Source organism: Trachypithecus francoisi, unplaced genomic scaffold (genome assembly GCF_009764315.1).
Source record: "Trachypithecus francoisi isolate TF-2019V2 unplaced genomic scaffold, Tfra_2.0 Lachesis_group9, whole genome shotgun sequence".
Taxonomy (NCBI): Eukaryota; Metazoa; Chordata; class Mammalia; order Primates; family Cercopithecidae; genus Trachypithecus; species Trachypithecus francoisi.
Genome location: NW_022681474.1, coordinates 35,019,436 through 35,037,937, shown reverse-complemented (window position 1 = coordinate 35,037,937; position 18,502 = coordinate 35,019,436). Strand labels below are relative to the sequence as shown.

At 39.3% G+C, this 18,502-nt stretch overlaps 1 protein-coding gene across 4 annotated transcripts in view; it reads right to left on the bottom strand.

Annotated features, from left to right (window-relative positions):
* The window catches only part of SGPL1 (sphingosine-1-phosphate lyase 1), a 69,168-nt gene that overhangs the window by 34,280 nt on the left and 16,386 nt on the right, over positions 1–18,502 (bottom strand). For all 4 annotated transcript variants that reach the window (XM_033209639.1, XM_033209640.1, XM_033209641.1 and 1 more), the window contains exon 3: positions 8,110–8,275. In XM_033209639.1, coding sequence (XP_033065530.1) covers positions 8,110–8,275 — 166 coding nt within the window. The remainder of the gene's footprint in view (positions 1–8,109; positions 8,276–18,502) is intronic.

Below are 18,502 nucleotides of genomic sequence, written 5' to 3'. Positions count from 1 at the left end.
ATACAAAAATTAGGCAGGTGTGGTAGTGGGCACCTATAATCCCAGCTACTCAAGAGGCTGAGGCAGAGAGAATTGTTTGAACCTGGGAGGCAGAAGTTACAGTGAGCTGAGATCATGCCACCACACTCCAGCCTGAGTGACAGAGCGAGACTCCATCTCAAAAAAAAAAAAACCTCAAATGGCTTGGAGTTCAGCCCACAAGGATTTAAATGGCATATCTCATCAGTATACTATGACTAACAATATTCTCATGGAAAATTGGCCTCTAGAGGCCAGCATATTCCTTTTTGACCACTAAAAGCAGGTATGTATCAGAACCTAAGATGGCTGTATCTCTACTATTAGCTAAGCAAAATGTATGGCACAGTGAGCTGCAGAACTGAAAACAGAAGTAAATACCTAACCACAAAAAAAATGAAAAATATGGGAGGTAATGCATGTTAATCAGCTCAATTTAGCCATTTCACAATGTATACATATTTCAAAACAATATGTTGTACATGACAAATATAAACAATGTTTATTTGCCAATTAATTTTCAAAAATTTTAAAAGTAAATACCTAGGGGGGCGGAACAAGATGGCCGAATAGGAACAGCCCCAGACTCCAACTCCCAGCGCGAGTGACACAGAAGACCGGTGATTTCTGCATTTTCAACTGAGGCAAACAGGGTCTGGAGTGGACCTCAAGCAATCTCCAACAGACCTACAGCTGAGGGTCCTGACTATTAGAAGGAAAACTATCAAACAGGAAGAACACCTATACCAAAACCCCATCAGTACGTCACCATCATCAAAGACCAGAGGCAGATAAAACCACAAAGATGGGGAAGAAGCAGGGCAGAAAAGCTGGAAATTCAAAAAATAAAAGCGCATCTCCCCCTGCAAAGGAGCGCAGCTCATCGCCAGCAACGGATCAAAGCTGGTCAGAGAATGACTTTGACGAAATGAGAGAAGAAGGCTTCAGTCCATCAAACTTCTCAGAGCTAAAGGAGGAATTATGTACCCAGCGCAAAGAAACTAAAAATCTTGAAAAAAGAGTGGAAGAATTGATAGCTAGAATAATTATGCAGAGAAGGTCATAAATGAAATGACAGAGATGAAAACCATGACACGAGAAATACGTGACAAATCCACAAGCTTCAGTAACCGACTCGATCAACTGGAAGAAAGAATATCAGCGATTGAGGATCAAATGAATGAAATGAAGCGAGAAGAGAAACCAAAAGAAAAAGAAGAAAAAGAAATGAACAAAGCCTGCAAGAAGTATGGGATTATGTAAAAAGACCAAATCTACGTCTGATTGGGGTGCCTGAAAGTGAGGGGGAAAATGGAACCAACTTGGAAAACACTCTTCAGGATATCATCCAGGAGAACTTCCCCAACCTAGTAGGGCAGGCCAACATTCAAATTCAGGAAATACAGAGAACACCACAAAGATACTCCTCGAGAAGAGCAACTCCAAGACACATAATTGCCAGATTCACCAAAGTTGAAATGAAGGAAAAAGTCTTAAGGGCAGCCAGAGAGAAAGGTCGGGTTACCCACAAAGGGAAGCCCATCAGACTAACAGCAGACCTCTCGGCAGAAACTCTACAAGCCAGAAGAGAGTGGGGGCCAATATTCAACATTCTTAAAGAAAAGAATTTTAAACCCAGAATTTCATATCCAGCCAAACTAAGTTTCATCAGTGAAGGAGAAATAAAATCCTTTACAGATAAGCAAATGCTTAGAGATTTTGTCACCACCAGGCCTGCCTTACAAGAGACCCTGAAGGAAGCCCTAAACATGGAAAGAAACAACTGGTACCAGCCATTGCAAAAACAGGCCAAAATGTAAAGACCATCGAGGATAGGAAGAAACTGCATCAACTAACGAGCAAAATAACCAGTTAATATCATAATGGCAGGATCAAGTTCACACATAACAATATTAACTTTAAATGTTAATGGACTAAATGCTCCAATTAAAAGACACAGACTGGCAAACTGGATAAAGAGTCAAGACCATCAGTCTGCTGTATTCAGGAGACCCATCTCACATGCAGAGACATACACAGGCTCAAAATAAAGGGATGGAGGAAGATCTACCAAGCAAATGGAGAACAAAAAAAAGCAGGGGTTGCAATACTAGTCTCTGATAAAACAGACTTTAAACCATCAAAGATCAAAAGACAAAGAAGGCCATTACATAATGGTAAAGGGATCAATTCAACAGGAAGAGCTAACTATCCTAAATATATATGCACCCAATTCAGGAGCACCCAAATTCATAAAGCAAGTCCTTAGAGACTTACAAAGAGACTTAGACTCCCATACAATATAATGGGAGACTTCAACACTCCACTGTCAACATTAGACAGATCAACGAGACAGAAAGTTAATAAGGATATCCAGGAATTGAACTCATCTCTGCACCAAGTGGACCTAATAAACATCTATAGAACTCTCCACCCCAAATCAACAGAATATACATTCTTCTCAGCACCACATCGCACTTATTCCAAAATTGACCACATGATTGGAAGTAAAGCACTCCTCAGCAAATGTACAAGAACAGAAATTATAACAAACTGTCTCTCAGACCACAGTGCAATCAAACTAGAACTCAGGACTAAGAAACTCAATCAAAACCGCTCAACTACATGGAAACTGAACAACCTGCTCCTGAATGACTACTGGGTACATAACGAAATGAAGAGCAGAAATAAAGATGTTCTTTGAAACCAATGAGAACAAAGATACAACATACCAGAATCTCTGGGACACATTTAAAGCAGTGTGTAGAGGGAAATTTATAGCACTAAATGCCCACAAGAGAAAGCTGGAAAGATCTAAAATGGACACTCTAACATCACAATTAAAAGAACTGGAGAAGCAAGAGGAAACACATTCAAAAGCTAGCAGAAGGCAAGAAATAACTAAGATCAGAGCAGAACTGAAGGAGATAGAGACACAAAAAACCCTCAAAAAATCAATGAATCCAGGAGTTGGTTTTTGAAAAAATCAATAAAATTGACAGACCGCTAGCAAGACTAAAAAGAAGAAAAGAGAGAAGAATCAAATAGACGCAATAAAAAATGATAAGGGGATATCACCATGGACCCCACAGAAATACAAACTACCATCAGAGAATACTATAAACACCTCTATGCAAATCAACTAGAAAATCTAGAAGAAATGGATAATTTCCTGGACACTTACACTCTTCCAAGACTAAACCAGGAAGAAGTTGAATCCCTGAACAGACCAAATAGCAGGCTCTGAAATTGAGGCAATAATTAATAGCCTACCAACCCAAAAAAGTCCAGGACCAGATAGATTCACAGCTGAATTCTACCAGAGGTACAAGGAGGCTGGTACCATTCCTTCTGAAACTATTCCAATCAATTAAAAAAGAGGGAATCCTCCCTAACTCATTTTATGAGGCCAACATCATCCTGATACCAAAGCCTGGCAGAGACACACAAAAAAAAGAAATTTTAGACCAATATCCCTGATGAACATCGATGCAAAAATCCTCAATAAAATACTGGCAAACCGGATTCAGCAGCACATCAAAAAGCTTATCCACCATGATCAAGTGGGCTTCATCCCTGGGATGCAAGGCTGGTTCAACATTCACAAATCAATAAACATAATCCAGCATATAAACAGAACCAAAGACAAGAACCACATGATTATCTCAATAGATGCAGAAAAGGCTTTTGACAAAATTCAACAGCCCTTCATGCTAAAAACGCTCAATAAATTCGGTATTGATGGAACGTACCTCAAAATAATAAGAGCTATTTATGACAAACCCAGAGCCAATATCATATTGAATGGGCAAAAACTGGAAAAATTCCCTTTGAAAACTGGCACAAGACAGGGACGCCCTCTCTCACCACTCCTATTCAACATAGTGTTGGAAGTTCTGGCTAGGGCAATCAGGCAAGAGAAAGAAATCAAGGGTATCCAGTTAGGAAAAGAAGAAGTCAAATTGTCCCTGTTTGCAGATGACATGATTGTGTATTTAGAAAACCCCATTGTCTCAGCCCAAAATCTCCTTAAGCTGATAAGCAACTTCAGCAAAGTCTCAGCATACAAAATTAATGTGCAAAAATCACAAGCATTCTTATACACCAGTAACAGACAACAGAGAGCCAAATCATGAATGAACTTCCATTCACAATTGCTTCAAAGAGAATAAAATACCTAGGAATCCAACTTACAAGGGATGTAAAGGACCTCTTCAAGGAGAACTACAAACCACTGCTCAGTGAAATAAAAGAGGACACTAACAAATGGAAGAACATACCATGCTCATGGATAGGAAGAATCAATATCATGAAAATGGCCATACTGCCCAAGGTTATTTATAGATTCAATGCCATCCCCATCAAGCTACCAATGACTTTCTTCACAGAATTGGAAAAAACGGCTTTAAAGTTCATATGGAACCAAAAAAGAGCCCGCATTGCCAAGACAATCCTAAGTCAAAGAACAAAGCTGGAGGCATCACACTACCTGACTTCAAACTATACTACAAGGCTACAGTAACCAAAACAGCATGGTACTGGTACCAAAACAGAGATATAGACCAATGGAACAGAACAGAGTCCTCAGAAATAATACCACACATCTACAGCCATCTGATCTTTGACAAACCTGAAAAACAAGAAATGGGGAAAGGATTCCCTATTTAATAAATGGTGCTGGGAAAATTGGCTAGCCATAAGTAGAAAGCTGAAACTGGATCCTTTCCTTACTCCTTATACGAAAATTAATTCAAGATGGATTAGAGACTTAAATGTTAGACCTAATACCATAAAAACCCTAGAAGAAAACCTAGGTAGTACCATTCAGGACATAGGCATGGGCAAGGACTTCATGTCTAAAACACCAAAAGCAACGGCAGCAAGAGCCAAAATTGACAAATGGGATCTAATTAAACTAAAGAGCTTCTGCACAGCAAAAGAAACTACCATCAGAGTGAACAGGCAACCTACAGAATGGGAGAAACTTTTTGCAATCTACTCATCTGACAAAGAGCTAATATCCAGAATCTACAAAGAACTCAAACAAATTACAAAGAAAAAAACAAACAACCCCATCAAAAAGTGGGCAAAGGATATGAACAGACATTTCTCAAAAGAAGACATGCATACAGCCAACAGACACATGAAAAAATGCTCATCATTGCCATCAGAGAAATGCAAATCAAAACCACAATGAGATACCATCTCACACCAGTTACAATGGCAATCATTAAAAAGTCAGGAAACAACAGGTGCTGGAGAGGATGTGGAGAAATAGGAACACTTTTACACTGTTGTGGGATTGTAAACTAGTTCAACCATTATGGAAAACAGTATGGCGATTCCTCAAGGATCTAGAACTAGATGTACCATATGACCCAGCCATCCCACTACTGGGTATACCCAAAGGATTATAAATCATGCTGCTATAAAGACACATGCACACGTATGTTTATTGCGGCACTATTCACAATAGCAAAGACTTGGAATCAACCCAAATGTCCATCTGTGACAGACTGGATTAAGAAAATGTGGCACATATACACCATGGAATATATGCAGCCATAAAAAAGGATGAGTTTGCGTCCTTTGTAGGGACATGGATGCAGCTGGAAACCATCATTCTTAGCAAACTATCACAAGAACAGAAAACCAAACACCGCATGTTCTCACTCATAGGTGGGAACTGAACAATGACATCACTTGGACTCGGGAGGGGAACATCACACATCGGGGCCTATCATGGGGGGGGGAGGGGGGAGGGATTGCACTGGGAGTTATACCTGATAAAAATGACGAATTGATGGGTGCTGACGAGTTGATGAGTGCAGCACACCAACATGGCACAAGTATACATATGTAACAAACCTGCACGTTATGCACATGTACCCTAGAACTTAAAGTATTAAAAAAAATAAATAAATAAATAAAAATAAAAAAATACAAATAACATGTAAAAAAAAAAAAAAAAGAAAAAAAAAGTAAATACCTAAGTTAATACTAATCATAGCAAGTAACATATAAATCTCAGATCTCTAAGCTTGGCCTTGTTTCATAAATGTACCACTTTTGAATGGTCATACATTTGTAAAACAAGGTGGTACAATAAATAAATGGTGATTGCCAGGGGATGGGGAAGAGAGTAATGGGCAGTTACTATTTGATGTTTATTAAAATGGAGTTCCAGTGGGGCGATGAAAAAGTTCTGGTAGTAGTGATGCCTGTACAATAATGTGAATGTACTTTCTGCCACACGACTAACTGTACACTTAAAAATGGTTAAAGTGGTAAATTTTATGTTATATATATTTTATTATAATAGATGGATAAGCAGAGACTGATTTTTTTTTTAATGCAAAGTTAAAAAATAAAAAGAAAGTACATTTCTTGCTACCCTCAGAGTCCTATAAAATGGGCCGCTTACTCACTGAATTGAATACCTCCTAGGAAAGGAATAAGCATGAGCAGAAGGACACGAGCTACATCCATATCCAAACCATTGAGCAGATGCAGCAGAAGGGCTGGCCAGTCTAATTTCTCAGAGTTTATCAGAAAATCTTGCAAGGACTAGGAGCAGCAACTGAGGACAAGGTTTTTTTAAAGCCGGGGTGAGCTACAGATTTACACAGGAGAGTCACGTCTCATTTTCACTTTAATTTAAAAACTCTAAGCAGTTGGAACTTGCTTCTTGGTTGTCATGTTTTGCAATGTGTACTGCGCCATAAATGGCTAAGAAGCTATTTGCAGGGTAAAGAGATAAAAATGGAATCCGGCTTCTAAATTGACTTTCCTTGAACAAGAGAAGAAAAGCAGAAAAAACACAGTAAAAGAGCCCTTTTAAATAGGTGTTATCAGGGAAGCAAAGTGGTGGGGAAATTTCAAGCAAATGAGAAACAGCTAATGATTATCTTCAATGTTACTGTTTACTTATCTCAAGGAAGTTAACTCCCATACCCTACTAAGAGTGGGGAAAGGGTGCAGGGGAGTGTTACAGAACATCCAGCACCAAATCTACTACTTGTGTTTAGGTACTAACAACACTTACCAAGCGCAGACTGCAGAGGAAAATAACTCATATGAAAGGTAACACGCAACCAGGTTTCTAGGTGGGAAAAAGGTGGGTGGGCAGGAGAAGGGCTTAATCCTAAGCAAAGGTGGAAGATTCAGAAGCAGATCACTGAGACTGCTCATCTTCTGCACCCTGAGAAGTGGCCTCTTCTTCCCCATGTTGATCTGGCACTGAGTCACTTCTAGGACGCTCAAAGTATATGATCCCCTGATACCAGAAGTTCAACTCCAAGAGGAGAGAGATCCGGTACCACTTGTGCAGATATCTCCACAGCCTGATCAGTCCCTGGCACATAACAAGCACTCAAATGGTCACCATATAAGTGCTGTTCCAATTTCACCTAATCTTTACTGAAAAGGACAGCACAAAATGAAAGGCAATAAATTCCTGCTCTGGGAACTCCAGGTGACATAACTATGTTCTAGGGAAGAAACTGGTACCAAAGGTTTAAGCCATACGGAGATATCTGTGGATCCTTACAATGATTAATTCTAAGGTGTTTTTACATAAACTACAAATCCAAAAAAAAAATCAATGTAAAGAGTATTAGTTACACAAGAGTCCTGTTGTAACGTGACCAATCAGAAGACAAAGTACCACTTCACATTTAAACAGATTTTAAAAATAAGAACCAAACCAGGGCCGGGCATGGTGGCTCATGCCTGTAATCCCAGCACTTTGGGAGGCCGAGGCGGGTGGATCACGAGCTCAAGAGATCGAGACGATCCTGGCCAACATGGTGAAACCCCGTCTCTACTAAAAATACAAAAATTAGCTGGGCGTGGTGGCACATGCCTATAGTCCCAGCTACTTGGGAGGCTGAGGCAGGAGGAACACTTGAACCTGGGAGGCAAAGGTTGCAGTGAGCCAAGATTAGGCCAGTGACTCCAGCCTAGCGACAGATTGAGACTCCGTCTCAAAAAAAAACAACCAAAAGGCAATAAATTAGTCCTATCTGTCAGCAATGAGTTTGAGGCTAGTGACACACCACTATACCTTTACAGAGGAGACAGCATACTTACTCTCTGGCTGGAAGACAAACTCATATCCCCAGACTATCAGCAGGGTCCACACGACACTCCATGCAATTAGCTGCCAGGGCTCATACTTGGTGCAATGCCCATTTACATAATTCTTGGCTTTTGTGGAGTATACTTCCAAAATCTCTAAGTAGGGCTCAAAGGCCTTCTAGAAATACAAGAGAAAAATAGAAATATTACATTTAGAGAGAGAAAAGAAGTCTGTTCTTAGTTTGTACTTCAACTCGCATTTTTCAAGGGCAAGGTCAGCAATAATCTTATTATCATCTGCAGCCCTCAAGGCTTCTGTACTAGCCACTCCGGTAGCACTCCACTGCCACTTAGCAGCTAGTGGACTTTGAGACTATTTTTGATCTTGTGCCTATTTTATACAGTAAAAGGGTTAAGCTAGATCGTCCCTTCAGCCCTAAAGTTTCTATATGACTGCCAGAATCACTGTTCCACTCTCTTAACTCAAACGAATACCCCAATATGAATGTCATATTTCCCTTCTCTATTTGAATCTTTCCTATTCTCTACCCTAGTGGTCAGCAAACTGGTTCTGTAATGAGCCTGATACTAAATTATTTTATATTTTAAGTGTTGCGAAGCAAAGGTCCTCCTTTACAACTACTCATCTCTGCTGCTGGAGTGCAAATATAGTCACAGTTAGTGTGTAAACAAAGGAACATGGCTGTGTTCCAATACAATGTAATTATGGGCACCAAAATTTGTATTTCATACAATTTTCATGTTCACAAAATATTCTTTAACAATTTTTAAAATGTAAAAATCATTCTTAGCACAAGGACCATATAAAAGAAGGCAAGAGCCAGATTTGGCTTGTAGGCCACAATTTACCAATGCCTGCTCTAAGGCCTTACTTGACTCTTAGCAACCATACCTTATCATCATGTGTATTCCTCACAACACCTGGTACAAGCAAGAAAAAACACGTCCTCTGTAAACTTACCAGAGTATCTCATTCACGAGAATTCCTCTCTCCCTTTAAATTATCCTCCAGTACTCATTTGTGATAAGTCCTATACAGAGCTTATCACAACCTGCCTTGCAGTCTACTCATCTGTTTCTTATCTCCCTGACTATATGGTTAGGTCCTTGAAGACAGACCAGTTCTATTCATATGTACAATCCCCTACAATGCCCTGTACAAACTAAGGTCGTTTTATAGTTTACTATTCATTCACTGAATCAACATTGATTAAGCATCTCCAGGGTTGAAGGCAGTAAGCTGGGGAAGTGTTCAGGTACATATCATAGTTCCAAGTCTATACTGAATTTACAGTCTAATGCAAGAGGTAGATGTGCATCCATACACACACACAGGCACGTACATACATAAACAAATCACTAAAACTTCTCAGGGGAATAGTCACAAAAAGCATATAAGTGCCAAGATGAAGCACTGAGGAAGGACTATCTAACTCTGAAGAGATAAAGATAATGACAGAGGGTAAAATTTAAGCTGGTTAAGAGGGTGAAAGAAAATTCTCTAAGTAGAAAAGTTAAAAGGAAAAAAATCACACCAGAAAGAGAGGATAGTAGCTGCAAATGCATAAAAAGAGTCTGCATATGGCAAAAGTTCTATGTGGCAAAGTGTAAGCTACATGATGGCAGGGACCATTTCTGTCTCATCCAGTGCTAAATCCCCAACATGTGACAGAGTGCCTGGCACACAATTTATACTGAATACAAACATGGACAGTGGCTGACAGTGCCCAAGTAACAGTGACCAAGTAAATGAGTGAACACTTAAATCAGGCTAAGAGAAGTATGCTAGGTTCATGATATGGTTTGGATACCTATCCTCCAAATCTCATGTTGAAATGGGATTCCCAGTGTTGGAGATGAGGTCTGGTGGGAGGTGACTGGATCATGGGGGCACATCTTTCATGAATGGTTTAGTACCATCCCCTCGGTGATAAATGAGTTCTTGCTCAGTTAGTTCACGTGAGATCTGGTTGTTTAAAAGTCTAGGACCTCCCCACTTTCTCTTTCTTGCTCTCACTCTTGCCATGTGACATGCCTGCTCAAGTTTTGCCTTCCACCATGATTGTAAGCTTCCTGAGGTCTCACCAGAAGCAGATGTTGAAGCCATGTTTGTACAAATACGCAGAAACGTGAGCCAATTAAACCTCTTTTCTTTATAAATTACCCAAACTCAGGTATTTCTTAACAACAATGCAAGAATGGGCTAATCCAGTCCATATTTAAAAAGGACTTAGAAAAACTGATATATAAACTGATAGGAACTTTTTTAAAGCAATTTGCAATGTATACAAATAAACACGTTCAAGGATATTCATTTCAGTATTCTCTGTAATAACAAAAGGGAAAAAATAATGTAAATGTCCACCCACAGAAGAATGGTTAAATAAACTGTAATACGTGCATTTTATGTACCCACACTATGAAACATTAAAAAGAAGACAGATCTACATGAACTACATAGAAAAATTTCCAGAACATAGTATCAGGTAAAAATAAGTAAATTACAAACAGCAGCAATAAAACAAAACAAAGGGCATGGATTTTTAAGTACGTGAGTAATTTTGTTGGTTGTGGGTACAGATCATTCAAAATTTTCAAGTTCAAGTTCCAGAGACTGGTTAACTATGATGTTAATAGTTAATATCACTATTAACTACGGTAAGACTAGAAGAGGAAGGGAAAGTAAAGAAGGTAGAAGATGTTTTGAGAAAAAGATAATGATACTGACTTAAATATATTCCTATTGGATAACCACATCCAATGTTCTAGTAGGAACATGAAAGCTTAGAAAAAGGACAGATACTCAACAAATGTTTGTTGAAAACATTTATACCTGCAATGGACTGAATGTTTACATCCTCCCAAAATTCATATGTTGAAATCTAACCCTCAAGCTGATGGTGGAAGAGGGAGCCTTTGGAGGTCTTTAGATCATGAAGGCAGAAACCTCGTGAATAAGATTAGTGACTTTATAAAAGAGACCCCAGAGAGCAAATTTGCCCCCACCATGTGAAGACACAGTGAGAAGACATTTTCTATGAACCATTTTCACGAAGGCCACCTTCCAGGAAGAGGGCCTCATCAGGCACCATATCTGCTGTTGCCTTGATCTTGGGCTTCCCGGCCTCCAGAACTGAGAGAAATGGATTTTTGTTTATATACCACCACGTTTATGGCGTTTTGTTATAGCAGCCTGAATGGACTCAGACAATACTCTTAGTAATTAGACTGTGGTATAAGGTAATTAACATTAGACAACTGTCAGGTTCCCTGGAGGGCTACCCATGGAGACAGTTTATCTGCAATTCCCCAATAGTTCTTGGTGGCCATTCCCCAGAGCCCACTGCTGCATCAACTACCTCAATCCAAAGCAATGGCAATACCAGCCAAAACCTGGGAAAGACCAGAGGAGTCTATCATCAAAAGTATGTCATGATTTCTATCATTATAAAGACTCGTCTAGTGTGAAAGTTGTGGTCAAACCAGATGGTTAAATACTGTGTATGAACGAGATGATGAAAGAACAATCATTCAGATTAGCTTTTCTTCTGGTGATACTAATTCTTAATTCACCCAGAAAACAGAGGTTACCAATGTCAAAAGATGACTATAGATAATATGAACAATTCAAAACACTGAATAAAAAAGTAATATAACTAGGACTAGGGTGACAGCAAAGAACCAGCAAATGCAAACTAATTTTTAAAAGCCTTAAAATTAAGATATAAAGACATTCCTCACTAACATTTAAAAAATTATATTTAGCAAGAATATATTTTCTTTGTATGTGCTTTGATTCTTACGAAGATAATGGCAATTCTTAAATTCAAAGGGGATCCTTTAAAAGGAGATATATCTAAATTCTTTAACACCAAAGACAGAATGACACTGTAGTTGGATGGGTCCTGACAAGTTTTTTGAGTAGTCAACTAGTTGATCACAGAAATTACATCTCCTGGCATCATTCTAAGGTCCTCCTAGGTTACTACAAACAACCTAGGCTCATTCCCCAATGTAGATGCAACTCACAACACTGACAGCTCACTGAATTATTGGGCTCTGTGGCGTAATGTATCCTATCTCCTTGGAATAAAGGATGATGCAGTTCCTCAGGGCCTTGAAAACAGTACAAACCCCAGGCTGGGCCCTGATGCAATACTCCAGCCCTTGGGAAGCACAGAATCTAAGAGCTGAAGGGAACCTGGAAGATCAAGTCTAACATTTTCATTTTACAAGCAGAGACCCCAAAGTGAAATGACAAGACTATGCTCATACAGACATGCTTGTGTTTAAGTGGAGTGTAGGAACGCGTGCCTCTTGACTCAGTATTCAGTACTCTTTCAATTCTTGATTTTTAGTATTCATAGGCAGAGGAGTAACACATTACCATCCAGCAGCATCCCAAGAGTTTTCTTTTCACAATTTATGTTCTTGACAGGATCTACCTTGGATACATGGTACCATGTATAACATACTAAAATTATACAGTTAGGTCATGACTATAGATAAACATCTAGATCAACCTTGTCCAACATGCAGTCCAGGACAGCTCTGAATGTAGCCCAGAACAAATTTGTAAACTTTCTTAAAACATCATGAGATTTTTTTTTGCAATTTTTATTTTTTTTAAGCTCATCAGCTATCATGAGTATATTTTACGTGTGGCCCAAGACAATTATTCTTCTTCCAATGTGGCCCAGGACAGCCAAAAGATTGGACACCTCTGATCTAGATAGAGATGGCACAGAAGTTAACGTGATTATAATTACTATTCCCACTATGTCTTTTTACTTATAGCAGTACAGTACTTTTTTGTCTATATATCTCTGAATATATACTTATAATTCTTAGGCTTCTATTTATTTCAACTTTATCAATGTATTGTGTCTCTGGAAATACAAGAACGGTGAATGGTCATCCATGAAGGCCACTAGCTTACTGTGCAACTCCAGGTAAATTATTTCACCAACTTTTATGTTTTTATGTAGAAGAATAAACATTAAGAACAATACAGTCATAAAATAAGCTGCATTTGTATATGTGTGTGCCTGGGTGGGAACAGGGGACAGGGGAGTTTATCTCTAACCCTTGCTTAATAGAACAGTAGTTTTGGTAGTTTCTACAAGTAAAACATTCCTTCCTTCAATGTTATAAAATTGGAAACGTATTCCTCTAGAATAACAAAACAAACAAACAAAAAATTATTTGCCCAGTGAATGAATAATATTTTTATAAGTATAATATTAAAGGAAAAAAACAAACTCTGATAAACCTTAGCAGTAGGAATATTCATAATATTAACTACTTTAAAGAGCTATTGTCAAATAATGAGTAAACTAGCCTTTCTCTTGTTTATTCCATTTCCAATCCAATGATTAGATTTCAGATGATACCCAAAAGGCATCAAAATAGTACTCAATAATCCTAATCATTAGACAAAAGGCAGCTCCTAGAATTTATGGGAGCTTGGTAGCCCAATCTCCCCAATGACATAAAACTCTTTCAGCCTTCACTTTAAGGGTGCAAGACCTTTTCGTGAATGTAATCAACAGCAGAAGGCTACAAACATTGTAAATTTGGGCTATGCTACTTGTTAGACCACTGAGTTTCAAACTGTTCCAATATGTGTATTAGATTCTACATGTATGAGATTGTGTTGTAAATTTATTTTACAACACAATCTAATACATGTAGAAACAGAAAGATATAAAACCAAAAGTTTCCAAAATAATACTTAGCACCTTATTACTTGTAACGTACTCACATTTCTATTTCTTCCTTCTTTAACGCTTGATCTACTAAACTGATTTTGTGTCCCTCTAAATGGATCATAATCTGCAGTTTTAAAACCAGTGCTTCAGAGTGATTTTACTTCTTGCTTCCTTAAATTTAGAACGTGGTTGTGTGAGGGAGCTAACACTAATGTTATTTTCTACTCTACATAATCTCAGTGCTTTTTATACTTATGATTTATTTTCTTAACATTTTTGTGAGGCCAAGAATATGATCTGAAGTCATGAGTTACTTCCTAACAGTAGAACACAGCTATCCCCAGTGATACTAAACTCTTTTAATCTCCAAATCACTTCAAGAGAGCAAAAGATTCCAGAAGCAAACTTCCAATAGTAGCACTCCCCACCCCTTGCTACCTCCAAAAAAATCTTAAGAACTGATACTGCTCGTGACCAAATACCAATTAGGCAGTGATTTTTTTCCTTATTCAATTACTTCAGCATCAATTTATACCTAAAGAAACATTCTACAAATGAATATTACTAAAAGAGAAAAGTCCTCTGGCAAACATTTCCAGACCCACATTGGATGATGCATCTTTCCTTGGAGCTAATACAATCCTTTCCCCATTACTCAACAGGGCTACCTACCTGCTATGATTTGAGTGTCCCCCCTAAAACTCACAATGAAATTTAATTGCCATTATAACAGTATTGAGAGGTGGGATCTTTAACAGGTGATTTAGATTAGGAGTGTTATGTCCTCATGAGTATATTAATGCAATTATCTTGGGAGTGGGCTCCTGATAAAGGATGATGTCTTGGCCCATCCCCTATAGTTCGCGTACTCACTTGCCCTTCTGCCATGTTATTATTCAGCAAGAAGGCCCTCACCAGATATCAGTGCCATGCTCTTGGACTTCCCAGCCTCTAGAACCATGAGCCAAATAAACTTCTATTGTTTATAATTACCCAATCTGTGGTATTCCGCTATCACAGCAGAAAATGGACTAAGACACCATGTATACTTGTTTTATTCAAAAGCAATGGCATCTCCATTCAGGTAGTCCCTCAAAGCTATCTACCATGCCAACCTAGAAAGAGCTCTGCTCTGTAATGTTGTCTCTGCTATACATATGCCTACTGCTGTTTAAGAGTTTCACTCATTCAACAATTATTTTTGGAGTGCCTACTGCATGAAGGCAATATTTTATAGGGATCAGAGTCCACCCACTTGTTTCACTAAAAACTTTTCTCTTCCCTCTAAAACTCAAAGATTTGGTGACCCCCGATTATAGATAGAATAAAACTAATTTAGAAAAAGAGGCCATGACAACATGCACAGGAAGGAGTGAAGCACTTAAAAAGTATTAACTTTTTAATTTGGCCAGGCACAGTGGCTCCTACCTTTAATCCCAGCACTCTGGGAGGCCAAGGCGAGCAGATCACCTGAGGTCAGGAGTTTGAGACCAGCCTGGCTAACATGGGGAAACCCTGTCTCTACTAAAAATACAAAAATTAGCCAGACATGGTGTACACCTGTAGTCCCAGCTATTTGGGAGGCTGAAGCATAAGAATCGCTTGAACCTGGGAGGCGGGGGTTGCAGTGAGCCAAGATCGCACCATTACACTCCAGCCTGGGCAACAGAGCAAGACTCTGTCTCCAAAAAAAAAAAAAAAAAAAAGCATTAACTTTTTAACGTAATTAAAATAAATTTATTTTATAAAAATAATTTTATCTTTTAAATTTATTAAAATTTAATTTAATGAGAATACATGGCCTTATATAACTTTAAAACTCTAAACGGCTTTCATGTTGTTTTATTTGTACTTTATAACTTCATGAGGCTATTAGATTCAGAATGTACAGGTCATTTACACATTATAAATTACTTGTAATCCCAGCACTTTGAGAGGTTAAGGCAGGAGGATCCCTTAAGGCCAGGAATTCAAGACTAGCCTGAGCAACATAACAAGACCCTATCCCTACAAAAAAAATTTAAAAAACAAACAGACAAAAAAAAAAGCAGGCATGGTGGCACACTCCTATAGTCCCAGCTACTCGGCAGGGTGAGGCAGGAGAATCACCTGAGCCTGAGCATTTGAGGCCTCATTGAGCTATGAGCATACTACTGCACTCCAATACAACTTGGGCAACAGAGTGAGACTCTATCTCAGGAAAGTGAAAGGGAAAGGCAAAGGAAGAAGGAAAGGGAGAGGGAAGGAAAAGGAAAGGGAAAAAGGAAAGAAAAGAAAAAAAACCAATGTGCAGTATCACTTTATAGATGGGGAAAACTGAAGTCAAGAAAGGTTAAGTGACTTGCTGGGTCAAACTTACAGGTCAAACTTACAGAAAGAGGCAAAGTCAGGACTTCATACTCAGAGCTGAATTCCACAAGATATTGGAACCATCTCTCAGGCTTCAAAACATTATAAATATCTACATACTAATTGGAAAAGTATGACTTAAAAGAAGAAAACCAAAGAACTGTAAGTAAAGCCAAACAGGGGAACCAACAAGATATTCCAATGTATTGTCTCTCTACTGTTTCGCTCACATTAAAGAAAAACAGGCTGAAGATCAAAGAAAAACATTCCTGCTGACAGGCTGACCCACTCTACAAATAATTTTTGAACTGCCACAGGCACACAGATTCCCTGCCAAGGAAAATGTGGCAATTTTGCTCAGTGGATTATTGCACAGTGCTAAGTGAGTGAAGGTTGTATCATCAAAACTGAAGTGCACACAAACCAGTTTCCTTGGGCTTCCATAACAACTTGTACCTCTCAAGCGGACTCCTTGTCTGAATATGGCTTGCTGGGCCACAACAGAGACATAGGGCCCTGAGTGTAGGTCTGTTATTCACTTGAGGAAATGTTCAAAACAGTAATGCCCTAATGATTTCACTGATCTCTATAGCTTCATTATAGAGTCAAGTTTCCGGGAAAGCTACTTCCCTACAGAAAGTTCCCCTTCACTCTCCTGTACAATGTCTTCTTCGCATTTCTTTCTTTCTTTTTTTTTTTTTTTTAGACAGAGTCTCGCTCTGTCACCCAGGCTGGAGGGCAGTGGCACAATCTCAGCTCACTGCAAGCTCCGCCTCCTGGGTTCACGCCATTCTCCTGCCTCAGCCTCTGGAGAAGCTGGGACTACAGGCGCCTGCTACCATGCCCGGCTAATTTTTTGTATTTTTAGTAGAGACAGGGTTTCACCATGTTAGCCAAGATGGTCTTGATCTCCTGACCTCGTGATCTGCCCGCCTCGGCCTCCCAAAGTGCTGGGATTACAGGCGTAAGCCACTGTGCCCGGCCTCTTCTTGGCATTTCTAATGTGCCACGTTTCCAGTGTGCCTCAAATCAGGGTATTTCTCAAGAGTCACTCAGGGTCAAACTGCATTAGCCTATTGCATTTTCAGTTAATTTGTCCTAGAAGGAAAGAATTCAACTCTGGTTAGGGAGAATAACCAAATAATTTTAATATATGAACTCTCTATGGTAACAGGTGCTGATAAGAGTACAAATTAGGAGGAGGATATGTCTTATATCTCCTATACTGCCTAAAACAGCATCTTCAACACACCAGGAACTCAACATTTATTCAGATAAAGTAAAGTAATTATGATATTGCCTATACTTTTGACAGTTTTGTTTTGCAAGCTCCTAGGATGTTTCTGCCCCCTCTCCCACATCTATCCTATTTAAGCTTAACAAGACACAGTGGCAGTGGGTTGAATCTGCAGAGGAGAATGGCTGGTTAACTGTAACTGGACTCTGCACACAGCGGCACTCTGCCTACAAGTTCACAAGGTTCATCACATCATAGGCCATCAGAGCTGAATCTGTCCTTCACAGATGAAGACATTGAGGCCTACAGGTCACAAAGCTCGGAAACAGTGGGGCCGGGACTCAAATCTTCTGGTTCAAAATGCATTGTTTTTTCCACTGCCTAGTTTTCTAGAGCCAAACTATCAGTGGCACAAATCAGGAGATCAACAGTTCTCACAGTCCTGTCAGCCAGTTTACTCCAAGAGCCAAAGGAAAGGCTCTCATCTTCACTACACTCCCAATGAAGGCATACAGAACTTCCAGATGACCTAAAAGCGTCCTACAAGGGCTGAGCATTTTGGGGAAGTGAACTGCTATCGTACGGCCTCCTCGAACGGCAAACTTCATTCTTCTCTGAGCTAGAGACTTACACTCAAACTACTTATCTGCTTACAAAAGAAAGACGGAAAGAAATTAGTTTGAAAAGTACTTCAGAAGAGTTGTCTTCAAAATCACAAAATGTTACTGTCTGAAGGAAACTTAGAGACCACCTATCATCTAATCTCATTTCAGTGATGAAGAAACTGAGGCCAGAGACTAATACCAAAATGTGCCTTCCCTGGTTTCAAACCGGAGGCACAGCCCCCATAAGAATCTAACTTCTTCTTCAATGTTCTTCTTCCACGAAGCCAGTGGGGTCCATCGATATCATCCAAGAAGCACGATTCCTGGAATGAATCATCTTCCTGGTCAGAATATCCCACCCAGAGGGTCACTGAGTGCAGAATGTGTATTTTGTAAACCTCCCTCAGGTGATTCAGATAGGCAACGCTGCTTAAGAATCGCTTCTCTTCCCCATCCTTTTCTTTCATTAAAAGATGACCCAG